This window comes from Anas platyrhynchos, chromosome 2 (genome assembly GCF_047663525.1).
Source record: "Anas platyrhynchos isolate ZD024472 breed Pekin duck chromosome 2, IASCAAS_PekinDuck_T2T, whole genome shotgun sequence".
Taxonomy (NCBI): Eukaryota; Metazoa; Chordata; class Aves; order Anseriformes; family Anatidae; genus Anas; species Anas platyrhynchos.
Window position 1 is genome coordinate 30,623,092 of NC_092588.1, and position 17,244 is coordinate 30,640,335.

At 38.6% G+C, this 17,244-nt stretch overlaps 1 protein-coding gene across 1 annotated transcript in view; it reads right to left on the bottom strand.

Moving 5' to 3' along the window:
• Positions 1 to 17,244, bottom strand: part of ZC2HC1A (zinc finger C2HC-type containing 1A) — a 40,430-nt gene that overhangs the window by 13,196 nt on the left and 9,990 nt on the right. Inside the window, exons 2-7 of the mRNA XM_027452382.3 lie at positions 14,453 to 14,526; positions 13,707 to 13,823; positions 13,348 to 13,483; positions 11,164 to 11,312; positions 9,993 to 10,089; positions 8,954 to 9,062 (exon numbers count right to left, since the gene is read on the bottom strand). Coding sequence (XP_027308183.1) covers positions 8,954 to 9,062; positions 9,993 to 10,089; positions 11,164 to 11,312; positions 13,348 to 13,483; positions 13,707 to 13,823; positions 14,453 to 14,526 — 682 coding nt within the window. The remainder of the gene's footprint in view (positions 1 to 8,953; positions 9,063 to 9,992; positions 10,090 to 11,163; positions 11,313 to 13,347; positions 13,484 to 13,706; positions 13,824 to 14,452; positions 14,527 to 17,244) is intronic.

Consider the following 17,244-nt stretch of genomic DNA (forward strand, 5'->3'; position numbering starts at 1 on the left):
GGAACACTCAGGTAATGCAGCTACACCCTACCCTGAAAGCCTCTTCAATGCTGTACAGTTTCTTTAAAATGTGAATGTTAGTTTTATTTTCCTAGTTACTTCAGGTAATTGCACCACAGGCAGAAAGTAAAACATGTAAGTACAAGTCTTGTGGACTTTAGGGTTAACAAGAAGAAAAAAAATATATATATATATTTATTTTTTTTGTAAAGGCTTAATGTTGTGCCAAAGGAGACTAATATGCCTTCCATTCTCTTTTATAGAGATTAAAAAAAAAAAGACTAGAGAAAACCTGAAAGAAAAACAATTGTTTTAATTATCAAAACACCCACTCACAATAGACAAACAAACAAACAAAAACAAACAAAAACAAACAAACAAACAAAAAACAACATTATCTCTCCCTCCCACATGTGATCATAAGAAAAACTGTATCTCTTGAGAAATCACAGCTTATATGAGGAAGATCAGGACTTCATGTGAAATTTTGCATTATTATGTCAATATAGTAAACTTGCAAAAATTAAATCATATCTTCACTCCCATCTTGGTAATGTAATAAAATGTTTCTTCTTATTGCCAAAAAATAGTATATAAGCCCCAAGTGAAACATGATGAAACAATCTGAGCATTTTTATTGATCTTTCTGATATCAGAGAACTATAAACAAACCAAAGTTGATGGAAATGTCTGGGCACCTGAAGATTAGCTTTTCTACAAGTTTTCTACCACTCAAGGGAAGTTATAAGGAAAACAAATGAACAAAAACAATAATGAAAAAGCTATACTTTTATACCAAGAGAAATAACTTTCTAAACTCACTGTGGGGTTCTCTGACTCTTGTTATATAACCTTAATAAACTGTAATGCCAGGAAAATAATTAAACAGCTCATTACTGTCAAGGAAGCTCACTATTTTTGATATAGCTTTTAATATCTAAAAAAAAAAAAAAAAAAAAAAGAAGGAGCTTGTGTACCTCCAACATTTATATCATACAGCTTCTCATGCTACTTCTCCAATACCATCATATTAAAAAGTCACTGAACCTATAAATTTTGCAAGGTAATTTGGGTTTTGGAAATTTCTTGGGAACCTTGCAATTCATATTACATCTGTAAAGAATCAAAGGAAACCTCGTCATAAGGAACAAAATTCAACAACACTAAATGATATTCCTTCATTATGAAACCAGAAGGGAATACTGAGATTTCAGTCTGACAATTTAGCCCCCAGACAATGTGGGACATCAGATAAGTTCCCCTACTGTTCCTCTTCCCACTGCTCCTCCCAAACAGATGTTCTTGTTCAAACCAACTAACTCCGGAAATGTTTAATCAATTCCTGTTTGACGAAATACATATTTCCCAAGGATTGAGAAGCAGAACCAAGATTTTTGACACTGCACGACACTTACTCCTACTTGTCATGATTTTCTTAGTTCTTTCTGAACTTTAAATGATCAACGTTATCTGGAAACTCTGGGCACCCTCAGTGTAGAATACTGTAGACAGTAACTTAGCAGCAGTCATGACTGCCAAAAGGAAGAACTGTAGTATCCCTTCCACACTTAAAGACACACACAGAAAAAAAAAAAAGAAAAAAAAAGAGAATCTCCTGAAATGCAAATACCACTATAACATTTATTTACCTTTATTTCACTGAACAAAGCTGTGTAAGTTATAGTCTTATTGAAAGAAGTGAACTACTCTAAAGATATGTTGTTTTTAAAGGCTGTACATGCTGTATGCAAACATAAGTGGAATTTAAAATGTATTGGCACTGGTTAGGTGAGCAGTTCACATTGCACTTCATCTGTACTGGGTATGCCACTGACAGACATAACTCCCAGTCATGGGAGTGGGCTTAACATCAAATAGTAAAATTCATCTGAAAAAATAAAATAAGTCATTTCTAAGGGTACACTTGCCATACTGAAAAAAAGTAACAATTTTCCAAGCCACAATAAAAGAAATATTACTGTTCACATATGAAATGTACAGAGATGAGAAATTAATCAGGATGTGCAAAAGATCTCTGGCTGGCCACAAAGAGTGTGTTTTTGCTATGGAAAACATGGGTGGAGGGGTGGAGTCTGTCTGTTTGCTTAGCCTTAGGAAAAATTGGGTAGGTTCATCCTATCCTCCTGAAGTTCAGATTATTTCTGCCAGTTCACAAGAACTGCCCTAGCCCTTAAAAAATGCAATACACGCTGCTAAATTCTGTGCTCTTATAAAATATGCATCAAACTTTGGATTTTAACATCACTCACTGTCAGAATATAAGCCCAGCAATTTACATAGAATTACCTTTTATTTTCCCTATTCTTCAACATGAAAAAGATGAAATCCTGTATTCACTCAAGTGAATGTTGGCTTTCCTACTGATTGCAATAGAGACCCATTACTCTTGTGCTCTCACTTGCCTCTCCAGGACTCAAAAATGACACAGTGTGACCCTTATGCCACACTTCCATTCATATTTATTAACCAGACATGTTACCCTGTTCAGGGAGAAAAAGAAAACTCTTCACAGCTGAGCTTAGCTGACCCATCCCGACCTACATGTACCAACTCAGTCTCACTAATGCTAACCTAGCTTATGCTGATGATGTTGTAGTGTAGTCCTTCCTTTACTTGGGGAGAAAAAGAAGAGAAATAGTATTCAAAAAAGGAAGTTTATATAATCTGGTTGCATTTCTGTTCCTATAAAATAAAAATTAGTAGTGTAATATTGGAGTTGAATTTCATATTAAAACAAGCTACAGAATTTTTCCTTTATAAAGCTAATCACCTGAAAGACCCAGTTTGTTTTAGCCTTCACCTTTAACAGAAGTGCATCAATAGCTTCAGATGCCCGTCACAAGTTTCAGACAGCAGTTCAAGAGTGCCACCTAAAGAGCAAGAGGAAAACTGCATGCCTGTGTATTTTAATCACATGTGGTTGGTTGTTACATTAGCCAGCAAAGTTGTTTCTTGTCTCTTCACATATTCATCACAATGAATTGGTGCCACGATTCTACAGAAAGGAGCAGTGTTTGATTAAACCGCCCACCTTACTAATATCGATCTAATTCATCCTTGACATCGCACATTATAATTGTAATTTTATAAGCTTTCCTACCTCTGTGTAAAATATGGAATTACAACAATCTAAGCAAAAAATTGAAGATTTCACTTCATACATAAAACCCCACAAAATTAGGGAGTGAATAATACTTCAGGAGCTCATTTCTTATACCAAACACTAGAATTCAACCAAGTCAAAACAAGTACGTAGGAATATTGAATATTAAAAACAAACAAACAAAACAAAACAAGAAGTAAAACAAAACGAACAAAAAAGCATTGTCTCTCAACATTCTGAACATTTGAAAATGTGCACTTACAACAGGATATTTGAAACACCACGCTCAGTTACTCAGATCATTAGCAGCTCATAAGGAAGAGCCATTTTCATTCTGACTTTAGGATACTGACTGTTAGTCTCTCAGTCCCTACTCTGATGGAATTATATCAGAGGTAAGTATAAACGCTGGAGGTATTTCAGTAGAACCCTAAACATTTCAAACCCCCCTTTCTCTCCCAATACTGAGGGTGAGAGGATTAAGGCCAAAATTGTCACTAGCAACCAAACTGAGACACCTAACTTTTCCATGCTGTTGGTACTCCTACACCTCTTTGCTTCAACAGAACTCATGACAAATTTATTCTCAGAAGTGAATACAGCATAGCCAAAAGAAAGGGAAAGAATCATAAGGTCTCAGAATGCTTAGGAAAGGGACACATTAAATTGCCTTCTATCGATGAGAAGGCCAGTTAGTATAATGACCAAGAAATCATATGGACTGCTTAGCAAAGACAAAAAGACGGGAAGTTTTTGTTGTTGTTGTTTTGTTTTGTTTTTAAGAACAGGGAAGTGAGAAGGACTGCAGGCAGAACACACTAATCACATTTATACTTGCACTGGGTCTGACTGAGATGTGGAGATAACTTTCCCTGCAGCAGCCCATACAGCGCGGTGCTATGCACGTGTAGCTAGAACAGCACTGGTATCGCACCAGTGTTGTGTCTGCTGCTGAACACTACTGGCACAGCATCAGGGCTCCCTCCAAGGCCCCAGGAGCCAGCAGGCTGGGAGTGGGCAAGAGGTGGGGAGGGGGCAGCTGACCTAAACCAACCAAAGGGATATTCCATGCCATATGGTGTCACACACTCAGCAATAAAAAGTGGGAAAAGGGAAGGAGAGAGGGGGCTCTCGTTATGAAGACGTCTGTCCTCCCAGACAACTGCTACACGTATTGAGGCCCTGCTTCCTAGGACATGGCCGAACATCACTCGTTGATGGGAAGTAGAGAATAATTTCTCTCTCTGTACTTCTGTGCAGCCTTTGCTTGTGTTCTTTTTTGTTTGTTTTTCCCCTCTTCCTTTAATTAAATTATCCTTATATCAGCATACGAGCTTTTTTTTTTCTTTCCAGCATACTTTCATTTCCGCCTCTTCTGAGGAGGAGGTAGGATAAGGGTGGTTGTGGTGGAGCTCAGCTGCCCAGCAAGGTAAAACCACCACAGTCTTCCACCACAGTCTTTTTTGGCACCCAATGTGGGGCTTGAAGAATTTGAGATTAGGATGATAGTTCAGAGAACTAATGGGCAAAACATGGACTGGATGTTGTTGTTGAATGTAATAGTTGTGAAGAATTTCAGAAAGTAATACTTGTGAAGAATGTGTTGTAGTCATGTGGTGAATGGACAAGGGGTAGAGTTAGTGTAAATTGTCAAATTTGTGATGGTAATATGTCTCATGGTGTGGGGAATTTTTTTTTTGATGCAAAAGAACTTTGTGAAGACTATGATGATTATGATTATTCTTAAATACACTTCTCACAGAGGTGAGCTGTGGGTTTACGTGGCAAGGTTTTGGTAGTGGGGTGGCTGCAGGGGTGGCCTCTGTGAAGTTGCCCTATATTAGATAACGGCCAGTTTCAGCTGGCTCTAAAGGGACCCACTGCTGGCCAGAGCCAAGCCAATAGGCAATGCTGGTCGTGCCGCTATGAGAGCAGATTTAAGAAAGAGGGAAAAAAAAAACTGCCTCACAACAGCAGCACAACAGAGAACCAGCCCTGCAGACCCCAAGGTCAGTGCAGCAGGAGGGCAGGAGGTGCTCCAGGCACACAGCAGCAGTTCCCCTGTGGCCTGTGGAGAGGCCCCTGGTGGAGCAGGCTGTCCCCCTGCAGCCCACGGGTCCCACATGGAGCAGATCGCCACGCTGCAGCCCGTGGAGGAGCCCCCGGTGGAGCAGGTGGATGTGGCCTGGAGGAGGCTGCGGCCCATGGAGAGCCCCCGCAGGAGCAGGCCCTGGGAAGAACTGCAGCCCGTGGAGAGAAACCCACCCACGCAGGAGCAGGGAGTCTGGGGGGAGCTGCTGCCCGCGGGGGACCTGTGCTGGAGCAGTTTGCTCCTGGGGGATGGACCCTGTGGTACGGAGCCGTGTGGGAGCAGTGCTTGAAGAGCTGCTGCCTGTGGGCGGTCCCCGCAGGCTGTTTGGGAAGGACGGCATCCATGGGAGGGACCCCACGTGGAGCAGAGGCAGAAAGTGACCATGAAGAAGCGGTGGAGACAAAGCATTAGGGACTGACCACAGCCCCCGTTCCCCTGCACTGCTTGGAGGGAGGAGGTGGAAGAGGGTGAATGAGAGGAAAATGCTTTTAGTTTGTTTGTTTGTTCTTGTTTCTCACTGCTCTATCTTGTTAGTAATGGGTAATAAATGTCTTTAATCTCCCTATGTTGAGTCTGTTACAATACTTGTTGTGTGATCTCCCCATCCTTGTCTCAACTGTCAAGCCCTTTTTGTGTCTTTTCTCCCCCTTCCCTGTGAGGAGGGGGAATGAGAGAGCGGTTATGGTGGAGCTCAGCTACCCAGCTGAGTAAAACCACCACACTCCCTCACAACGATCTGAATCACTTCTACCCAATTTTACTGTTCTGAAGGGAAGATACAGGAAAAGACAGCAGCAAGAAGAGAAAAGCAAAAGTTTGATGCAAGGCAAAGAAAACCAAAGGTCTCACAATACAGGACAAAATAAAAACCCTTTTCCTTTCCCAGTTCCAGCTCCAATGTGTTTCTTCATCTAACACTAAGAATAACATTCCTCTTTGATTTCCAAGGCTTTCATCCTGACCTCTCAGTGTCTCCCCTTCATTTTCTACAGTTCTGATGTTCATAAAATGTCAATTTAATCTTCACCATGCCCTGTCCCCTCTGCCAAGGCTGCTGTTCCGAACTCTTTCTACAATCAGGAAGGCCACCTTTCATAAGCTTGCTGTAAGGATATGAACAAGGAGTGTTTGTATCTAGTCAAGGAGCTTTTCCAATGCAACAAGGGATAGTAAGAAAGGGAGGCAGTGATAGGAATCAAGTCTGGTGAGTCACATTAACTTAGAGCAGGTGAGAATGTAGGAATGTTTATTCCAGCAGGGTTATCTGATTGAGGACTTCTAAGCTGGTAGACAATCACAAGAAACAAACTTCTCAGTCTATTTGGTGGGCTAACAAGCTACAGGCACCACTTGCAGGAAGGATGAACATTGTAGCTGGTAAGAACCACAGGGCCCCAGACTGGAACGATGCAGGAAACTGCAGAGCTCTGCAAAGGCATAAGGGACGTAGAAGGAGAAGGGCAAACAGGTAGAACAAAACGGGAATACATAGGAAAGAGAATAAAAGGGCTGGCTGGCTGCATGTGAAACAGGGCCAGTCACACTTGTCTGGCCAAGCCCTGCAACTGAATAGAGCAGTCTGTCCTATTTCCTCATCATTAAATCTTTTCTTAACTCTCTGTATTCACACTATTTTTCCTGTGTGTGTGCTGCAAGGCAGGCCTGGGATATTAGGTGTACAGAGGGGCCAAGCTGGTACTCAAAGGATCAATGAATGTGTGCGTTTGAGAACCTTGACAGTGCTGCATGTGTGCCTGTACTAGTAAACTCCCTTCACTACCAGGCAGAGAGGAGGAAGGGATCTTGGCTGCCTACATCTGTTTTACGTGAGTCTCACTGAAGGCAACCCTCGGCTTGTCAACATCCCATCTCTGTGTGTGCCTCAGATACAAGCTCAGCTTTACTGCGGGTTGAACCTGAAACATGGAAAGCTGCAGCTATACTCAACCCAGCAGGGCAGAGATCTCAGGCCCGCAGGTGACAGGAGAAGCAGTCCTGGGCCAGAGCAGCTGGAGAAGGCAGCCGCTGCCTTTGCTCTTTACCTCACTTAATGTTTGCCTTTTAGTAAAACCGTATCTCATGGTTAGGACACTTTACTCTAGCTTATTGTGACACTGGAGAAAAAACCTCACAGACACTCACTCCCTCAGGCCTGCACCTCAACTACACAGTTTGAGTGGGCAGAGCAAGGAAGCACAGAACTGCATCCTCATGCTACATGGTGTTAGGATTGAAGGATAAGAGCTGTAATTTGCACTTGTGCATAACTCTTAAGACTTGAGAGTGATAAATGAAAAATCACAAATTTATGCAATAAATAAAGCTGTTCATCCCCATGAGTTATTTCAGAATGTCTTTTCTTCTTCACAAACTTAAGCTGCTGTTTTTCTCCATCTTATACAGAGTTCATCCAAATTGATACTCATAGTTTATAGGAAGAAATCATCTTCAATCACCAATGATATAACTGCAATCAGTTTCTTGTTTATTTTTATGTTTTCTCTCACTGCTTCTTGGGGATCCTCAATGCTCTTCAAGCTTCCTGAAGCCAAGAAAACTTTACAGAATATCCTTGCAGGGTTTCCAGTATCACCAGCAAGTGAAGAGAGGTGATCCTTCCACTCTACTCAGCATCAGTGAGGCCGTACCTGTAGTACTGTTCCCACCCAGTACAAGAGAGACCTATACATAATGCAATGAGTCCAGCAGAGGGCTACCAAGATCATCAAGGGACTTGAGCACTTTCCTTTGAGGAGAGGCTGAGAACTGGGACTGTTCAGCCCGCAGAGGAGGCTCAGGGGGGATTCTCAATGCCTATAAATACCTGAACAGAAGTGCAAAGAAGACAGAACCAGTCTTTTCAGTAGTGTCTAGAGCCAGGACAAGAAGAAATGGGCATAAACTGGAACACGGGAGGTTCCGTCACGTTATCGGGAAGCATGTCTTTACCGTGCAAGTGATAGAGCCCTGGCATAGGCTGCCCAGAGAGGTTGTGTAGTCTCCTTCCTTGCAGATCTTCAACAGCTGCCTGGTCATCGTCCTGGGTAGCCTGCTCTGGGTGCCCCTACTTGGGCATAGGAATTGGACCAGAAAGCCTCCAGAGGCCTTAAACACATTACCCATAATTACCAGTCTTAAATCCGTAATTTTAGGGAATTCTAGTAATGTACATCTACCATTTCGTGTTGCTGTCATAGAGCACAGGATTCTATTGCCTTACTTCTGTTCATTCATTGGTTGCCTCATGTATTTTAAGGAACAGGTAGGAGTGAAGGTGTGCATCCTTTTGTGTTAAGAGGAAAGATCCTGTCACAATTGGCTTGTGGTCCATGGCAGGGACCTCTTATTTTATTTTCATGAAATGAGAGAATTAGTAATTTGGTAGTATGCCTGGTAGTTTTCTCTTTTTCTCTTTAAGTCCTTCCACTTTTACAAAGAAAAAAAAAAAAAAAAAACAAGACTCCAACCATTTTTGTCTGTTCTATAACTTGCTATTTTTCATATCTAGTTTTATCACTTTACCTCCTTTCCTGTTATTTTAACATTACAAAATGCATCTTTGCCTTCTCCAATATTCCTTAATTATTAATTGCATTTATAAATAAAGGATGAATTCAAACCACTGCACTTTTGAAGCTTGCAGAAAACAAAGAACAGATAACCCACAGACACTTCTAAAACTAGCACAACATAAGTATAAAATAAGCTATAAAAGACAACGTTAAGTAGGAACTTACCCTGCTTGTGGGTTCACCATTCCCAGTGAGTTTTTATGCGCTGGTGATAATGTCTGAATTTTGCTCCCACTGGACCCAGACGAAGACAGTGCTTTACCTGAAGAGGCACCTTACAGTTTAAGGTAATAAGGGAAATATAAGAAAGCATAAGATTCTGTTATTGGAATGATACATTTAAAAATATATTTATTGTAAAATTCAAAACAAGAGTTTTAGAAATATTATACATTATACACATATAATACATACTTCTTGTATTAAAAACTAACAAAATACTAGCACAAAACAAGTATGTTTCCAAAAGTGTATAGCAAATATGCAATTGAGAAAAAATATTCTAATAATTGAATGTTTCTTCAGAAAGAAAAAGGAAAGAAGTCTAGAATAAGTAAATGTACATACTGAACCTTACTGTTATCAGAAAAAAGAATAAATCCGCAAAACATTTTTATAAATTTATGATTACATTCAGCGTGCAAATTAGTAGAGAATACAGCAATAGAAAAATTGGATGTAAAAAGATCAGAAGTAGATACAATCATGCATTACTTCACAGAATGATTTTGCAGGTGAGCCCTACATGCTTAAGAGTCTTGTTGGATAGGGGCTAATCTGTGGCCATTCCATTTGTTTACTTATTTCGCAAACAAATGCTTGCAGTTCAACAATAAATTTGGATGGGGCTTTGGCCAACCTGGTCTAGTGGGAAGTGTCCCTGCCCATGACAGGGGAGTTGGAACTGGATGATGTTTAAGGTCCCTTCCAACCCAAAGCATTCTGTGATAGATATCATATACGTAGTTAAAAAAAAAAAAACAGGTTACGAAAAACATTGATATAAAAATGGTATCTTGAAAGACAGAAGCCATCTTATCCTGTAATGAGACACTAAGCTTCTCCTGTGAAATTTTTACTCCTTCATTTTAAATCACTGGGCAACACTGTAGAAATCCTTCCAGCTATAATACAATTTTCACAACATAGTTTGATAACTAGTATTCAGAAAATAAATGCAAAATTGCTAACATTAATTTCTTACCTACAACTGTTTTGCTAACACCACTTGGCTGTGGTAAGCGTGATGATGATGGTGTTGATCCTGCAGAAGGCGCCTTCTTAACTGCAGCAGGCTTGTACTGTAACAAAATACAGCCTAGAAATTTAAGCAATTAAATCAAACTATCTATGTAACATGATAGGTAGTTATCTCAGGCATGCTGAGAAAACAAACTATGATTACTTAGTAACTAACTTGTTTCTGGTACAGGGGTCACACAGTTTCTGCTGGTCTGGTTTATTATAAAGAAATTATACTAGTAGGAAAGATTGTCAACACATACTTTAATCCTTCATTTGTTATAATCACAACTTAACCACTGCAATTCTTACCCTGATTTGCTTGAATTCTCTAAACCTCTATTTAGACAAAAATATAATTCTGTACCTTTATTTGTTTAGTTTGGAGAAGAGAAGGCTCAGGAGAGACCTTATTGCTCTCTACAAACTACCTGAAAGGAAAGTGTGGGGAGCTGGGGGTTGGCCTCTTTGCACAGGTAACTAGGGATAGGACTAGAGGGAATGGTCTCATGGTCTCAAGTTGTGCCAGGGGAGGTTCAGGTTGGAAACGAGGAGACATTTCTTCTCAGAAAGAGTAGTCAGGCACTGGGATGGGTTACTTAAGAAAGGTTGGATGTCGTACTTAGGGACATGGTTTAGTGGGTAATATTGGTGGTAGGTATACTGTTGGACCACATGATCCTGGACACCTTTTCCGACCTTAATGATTCTATGATTTTTATTTGTCCACTTCAGGAACAGTGTTGAACTGGATTCAGAAGACTTGCACAACATAAATTAAACTCTGTCAACAAAAACTACTTTTACACTTCCTGCTGCTACCCTTATCTGTCATTTTCACAATTACACTTCCTGCTGTTACCCTTATCTGTCATTTTCACAAATCTCCAAATAACATCTATGACTGTTTTAAGCTTTTCAACTGCTGCCATCTGATTTACAAATCTCCAGTTGCAACTCTCATATGAAACAAAAAACCTCTTCCATGCTTAGGTTCTAATAAAAGAATATTTTAGTATCTAAAACAATAATATTACAGAATAAAATAGTTAATTTACAGGCAACAAACTATTAAAGAAGTTTGATTTTATATCCAATGCAAATTACAATTTAAGAAAAATGTTTTTGTTCACCTGAGTTCTAGTAGGAAGTTTCCCTTTGGTATCAGCTGCCAGTTTCCCCTTATTAGTAATACGTGCTGCTTGTTCCTTACAGAAATTGATGTGTCTGTCGGCTGCATTTTCATTAAACCTCCTTTGACAATAGGGACACTGAATGTAATCTTAAAAACATAAAAGTCTAACATTAATAATGAGTTTTAAGAAGTGTTATTTAAAAACAAACAAACAAACAATAAACAAAGTATTTTAAAGACTTTTGAAGACCAACACCAGCCCCAGAGAAAAATCAGCATCGCTTAAATCTGAAAATGAAACACAGATTACTAGGGAAAAGATTATTGTCTTCATGTAACACACCAGGCTGATGGATAAGAAGGAGAAGAGTGGTTGAGAATCAGAAACAATTTATGTGAAATCAGAAACGCATTGAGAGGTGCTGCTAAGCAGGGAAGGTGACCAAAGAGGTAGATGGACATGGCTGGGAATTCAGCTGTCAGGAAGTAGACAAGAGAAGAGGTCTAATAAAGAACACAAATACAGTTCAGTTTGTTCAAGATATGAAAGTACGTTAAAACCTTTCCCATACAGATAAGCTAAAGATAACAAGTTATCTTTCCTCTGGCAATTTTGAAAGAACTGAGTAATACCAACTGGAATACTGGAAATTAATAGAACCAGAAATATAACAAGATAACCTGAATGAAAGAAAACACAGCCAAAATTAGGAGACAGGATAATTGGTGTCTGCATTATTTTTTCCCCGAGATAAATTTAGTCATACCATGAAGAATAATGCTTGCAGAAAATATTAACATTGGGGGGGGGGAAAAAAAATGGAAATATACCCCTTAAAACATACTGCCCATCAACAGTAAAGTATTTGGGCTGCAGTTTCAGATAGATGTTTTACTGCTTAGAGATATGAATTTTGAATTAATTCCTCAGAACATGGTATTCTGAATCATAAACATCAACTTTGAAAGAGCTGAACACAAACACAGCAGTTTAAATTAGTATGTTCCCAGCTGATTTTAGAAATTTATTAAAGAAAACAAAGATTCAACAGTCATTGCCTCCAGAATGAATTAGACATTATACAATCCAAAATAAGATTGAGATTACGTGTTACTACTCCAAATACAGCTGATCTAGTTTAAATAGTTAGCCCTTACAATAAACAGAATTTCAAATAGGTCAAATGTTTAATGGCTGGCAAACTATGAATCGTGACTCAAGAAGGCCACGGGAAGAACACAGCCTTCACAGAAGCGATGGCATGGGAACCTCATACGATAACAGCAATTGTTTATTTTTACATAAACTCCACTACTGTCAGAACACTCAAACATAAACTGTACCTTAATAGATGGAAAGTCAGAAGTAAAAGAACTAATAACCATGATCAAACTATGACAGGCCCAGACAGAAAATAAAAAAATAATAGTAATATTAATAAGAAGAAATCCATGAAGCAAGCAACTATGGAAGCCCCTAGATCATAAAAAAGGCCATTTGTAACTAGGGCAGGGCTGAATTCCCACAGAAGACCTCCAAAGCCCACTAAAGTAAATAGATCAGACAATAAAGGATTAACATGTAGTCTTAAGTATGAGGGATTTTATGTTCATCCTCTGTAAAATGCTTAGCACCAAACAGCTGCCTGGCTATTACAGTTGCAGTATGGTTGAGAATGGAAGTGGTATCTGGAGATATCTGGTCCAACCCCCTTGTTCAAGCATGGACACCTGGAGCAGTTTGCCTGGAGCCAGACAATACAGTCAGTACAGAAGAACTGTTAAGATTCAATATAAGCATTATACAAATTAATCAAATTAAAACCAGGCAGTATACATATACAGCCAAGTTCAATGTAAATAGGGCTGAACCTTCTCAACATCTTCAGGCTATTCTGCACTATTTCTAAAGAAAATCCAATCCGGTTGCCTTCTCTGATGGAGTGACTGCATCAGTCAACATGGGAAGACCAACTGAATTATTGTATGATTATCCCTAAGCAGATGCTGTCTTGTGACTGGCTAGCATCCTTTGTAGTTTTCAGTACACTGCAATGAAATACAATAATCTTTATGAACTCACTAATACCGTGTTCCAAAAAAAAAATCCATTTCAATTCAAATTTTTACAAATTGTTTAAATTACAAAAAAGTCTTTAAGAAACTCAATTGTTTTACATACCAGGGTCATACGATGGCGGAGGTGGTGGAGGGAGTTTTCCACCATCTTTAAGGTTAAGTCCTTTGGCTGCTCGTATAGTTGCTATGAACTCCTCATGCTTTCGTCTCCAATTGGATGGTTTTTTGGGAGGTTCTGGCTAAGAAGTCAAAAAAGAAAGAACTTTATATGTTTGAAGTTCTTACTGTATACATCCTTTATTTTAATACACAATATTATGGTTAAATTTCTTCCAGATCCTACTTGATTTATCGTAAATTGCCAGCAGAAACAAACCTTGTTATAAAGCATACATATTTTGCCTAAAATGTTCACGTGCAGAGTAAACCACCAGAGTAGTTTACATATAGAGTGTAACATACCCGTGGCTTAAGAGGTTTTACTGTGGGAATGTCAGTTCCTTCTGCTCTCTGTCGGCTGGAATCAAATGTCTTCCTTTTCTTTGCAGAAGTTTTTTGGCAAATTGGTCCATGCTTTTTCTATAAGCAGAAGAAATAAAGGAAAATGCAGAATTTTCTCCTGATTAGTACAATCAGACTGCTTTCACTCAAATACTTATGCCAAGCATTACTTTTTGAACAGAACTACAGGAATTCACAAATGCATATACATGATCACAAAAACTCAGGAACCGAGGAAGAAAAAAAGGGAGGCACCTGTAAATGTTCCTTGCAAATAAAAAACTGATGGTAGGTAGGCAGCATTTGCATTTTAGGGGCAAAACAGATCAGAGTGTCTGAAATTCATATTAACATTAAGGACAATGCATCTTCTATTGAGACTGAAGAGGAGGGCATTCTGAAGACAACTAGCAGAACACTTCAATTACTAGATAAGATAGCACGATGCTCAGGCTTACATTTGCAGAGACAAGGAATAATTCTGTGGGGCCAGAGCAGACGCTTTTATAAGGACCCTAATTTTCAGAATGATGGGATGCTGAAATAAAATTCACCTTCTTTTAAGGAACTTAAAAACCAAGACAGCTGGAATTCTTAAGTATTTGAAAAAATAAACATCTAGATTTTCTTTATTTAGCTATACTAACCATTGCTTAACTCTTGTTAACTTATCAGACCTGGAAGCCAACAGTACTCGTGCTACTTACCAGTGCTGCTGGAAAGAAAGTCCTTCCACAAATCCTACATGGCAACAGATCTCCAGTCTGCACTGTAACCTCACCTTTAAAAAAAAAAAAAAGGAGAAAAAAAATGTAAAAAGCATACTTCTACAAGAATGTTTAAATTTGCAGTAAAAAAAAAAAATCTTCCTAGATTGCTAACCTCAGCTGTCACTGTAAAAGTACGCATTCTTTGAACCATGCAAAGGCTGTGCAGATCAGAAAGGGAAAGCTAATATGCAAGTCCTTACATACTTTTCGAAGCAGTCAGGCCCAGTAACAAGTTGGCATGAATTCTGATGATTTACAACATGACACTCTGCACTTTTAAAGAGATGCCTGCATATCAGCATGCATATGACTGATTCACTGTGTGTCATATCGACAGCTCAAACAGACATGGAGAGCAATGATACTGGATACTTCTGGGTCTTTGAAAGAGAATCACCTGTTACAGCATCAAATGGAAGCCACATCCCATCACTTATTTCTATTAAATTAAACTATTCCACTTGCTCTTCAAAAGAAAAATTCTTGAAGGCTCTTTTTACAATCCACTTTATACGGGTTATTACTGATGGTTTGCATAAGCATTTCAGAAGTGGCAATTCAAGCACTGGTACAAAAATGTAAACATTATACTTGACATACAACTGGTTTATAGAAATAGATAAAAGACTAACAAGCCAAAGTATCCGAGTCTAGGCAAGCAGGTATATTCATATAGTATGCATTAAGCAATGGAATTGTGTAAGAGATGAAAACTGCATAGTTTCCAAATGACAGGTATCTACTATATTTAGTACTGTACAAGAGCTGTAGAAATATTTTTATACCATGTGTATACATCTATCAAGAGGCAGTAAATTTGGATCAAGTTTAAGACTGGTTAGACTGAGTACAGAGGAAGAAACTGACATTTGCAGATGATACAGCTCCCTCTATTTATCCTGGAAAAATAGAAGCACTTTCAATTAAAATAGAAGCACTTTCTATTGACTTGTACTTCAGGCAAACTAATGGTTGAAACTATAAAAGTTAAGAACATAGGGAAGTTCAAAGGTTTCATCATTTTTTGTTACCAATTCCTCAGTGGAAAACCATTTTCCAGCTAAACATACATACTTGTCAATTAACTGTAGAACCAATCCTAAAAAACAAACAAACAAAAAAAAAAAACCTAACAAAATGTTTCAAGGCAAGCAAATACAGATTCAGGCAGCCATGGTTCCCCAGAAATACATTTTTTTCCCCAAATTTTAAGGCTAAAATTGAATAAGATTTCTGGTACCAATACGTAACTATTAAATCTATTCCTGTCTTTTTCAATTACTCAAATGAAATACATTATCAGTATGTAAACATGCATGATGTATCAATATAGTACAACAAGTTTTAAGAACTACAAATCATAAAAAACGTGTTCTGCAGTTTAACACATTTCTGTTCATACCATATTTTCATTATTTATACACCTCCTCCATGTAGACATGAATAGGCTCCTATCACACCGTAGAGGGACTGCACTGACAGCAATTTTGAGTCCTAAAGCTAAAGTCATAATTAAACTTCCTTTTCTGTCATCTAAATGCAAGCATATTTACATGCACACAAGTAAGGGGAAACTAGGAAAGAGAAATTGCAGATAAATCTTTATTTCCTTCTGTTCTTGCATCTGACTTATATTTTCATGTTAGCAACACTTAATGGGAACTTCTTTTTTCCCCTCTCTATTTTAAATAATCATGTCTGAATTTTTTTCCAAAGGCCTCTTTCTTTAAAAATCTCAAACACGAGCACATTAGTCACAAGTAGCAACATGCAAGCTGCTCGTACATAGTTCAGATGGCTGGAACCTGCCCTCATCTTTTTTTTTTTCCCAAGGGTGAAGTTGGAATGGCATAGGCTTTCCTCAATTCTCCCAATCAAAAAAATACAAGGTATGTACTCTTAATAATGCTAGCAGATATCACTGCAAAGTCTTGTTAAAAAGAAGAAAAAACACAACTTTCTATTATCACATTATTCTAATTTAATTCTCAGCTTTGCAGAAATTACCAACAAGTAAGAGATGTATTTCAGGGAAATACAAAGTGATGCCACTTGTGACTTTAATAAAGTAGCTGAAATCACAAATAGTGATCTTAAAATCAGGTCCATAATACAAGATTGACAATTTGAAAGAATTATTTCAAAAATCTGCCTTAGTAAATGGGGTGGAAATCCATTCTTCATTCTTCTATTCACTCAACTCTGGAATTCAAGTTTGCATTTAAATTCCCCATGGGAAAAAAAAAAAAAAAGGTAAAAAAAAGAAGTAAAAAAAAGTAGTGCTCTAGGTGATCCTGCTTGGCAGGGGAGTTGGACAAGATGATCTTCAGAGGTCCCTTCCAACCTCAGCCATTCTGTGACTTGATAGACGCTCAGTGCTCTAGCAGTATTTACACACGACATACCAACACGTAGTAAGGAAAGCAAGTTAGCACTCCCTGCAGCTACAGTTACAGAGCTGTACTTCCCTGAAGCATTCCATGCTGCCAGGCAAAGCTATGTTTTCCAGGAGCTGTTGCTACTGCCACCCCTTTCCGCCCCATAATACAGATCACTGACCCAAAACCAAAAGGAAGTTACTTTAAAAAAAGTTGAAGCTGTACTGAAAATGGGAAGCCCACAGTTGTTTAGATCTGCACACTCATCCCTTCATTCCTTTCTTATTTTCATCTTATTTAAAGTAAAAAAAAATTAAAAAAATCCATAAAATCTTAACATTTCTCTCCTGG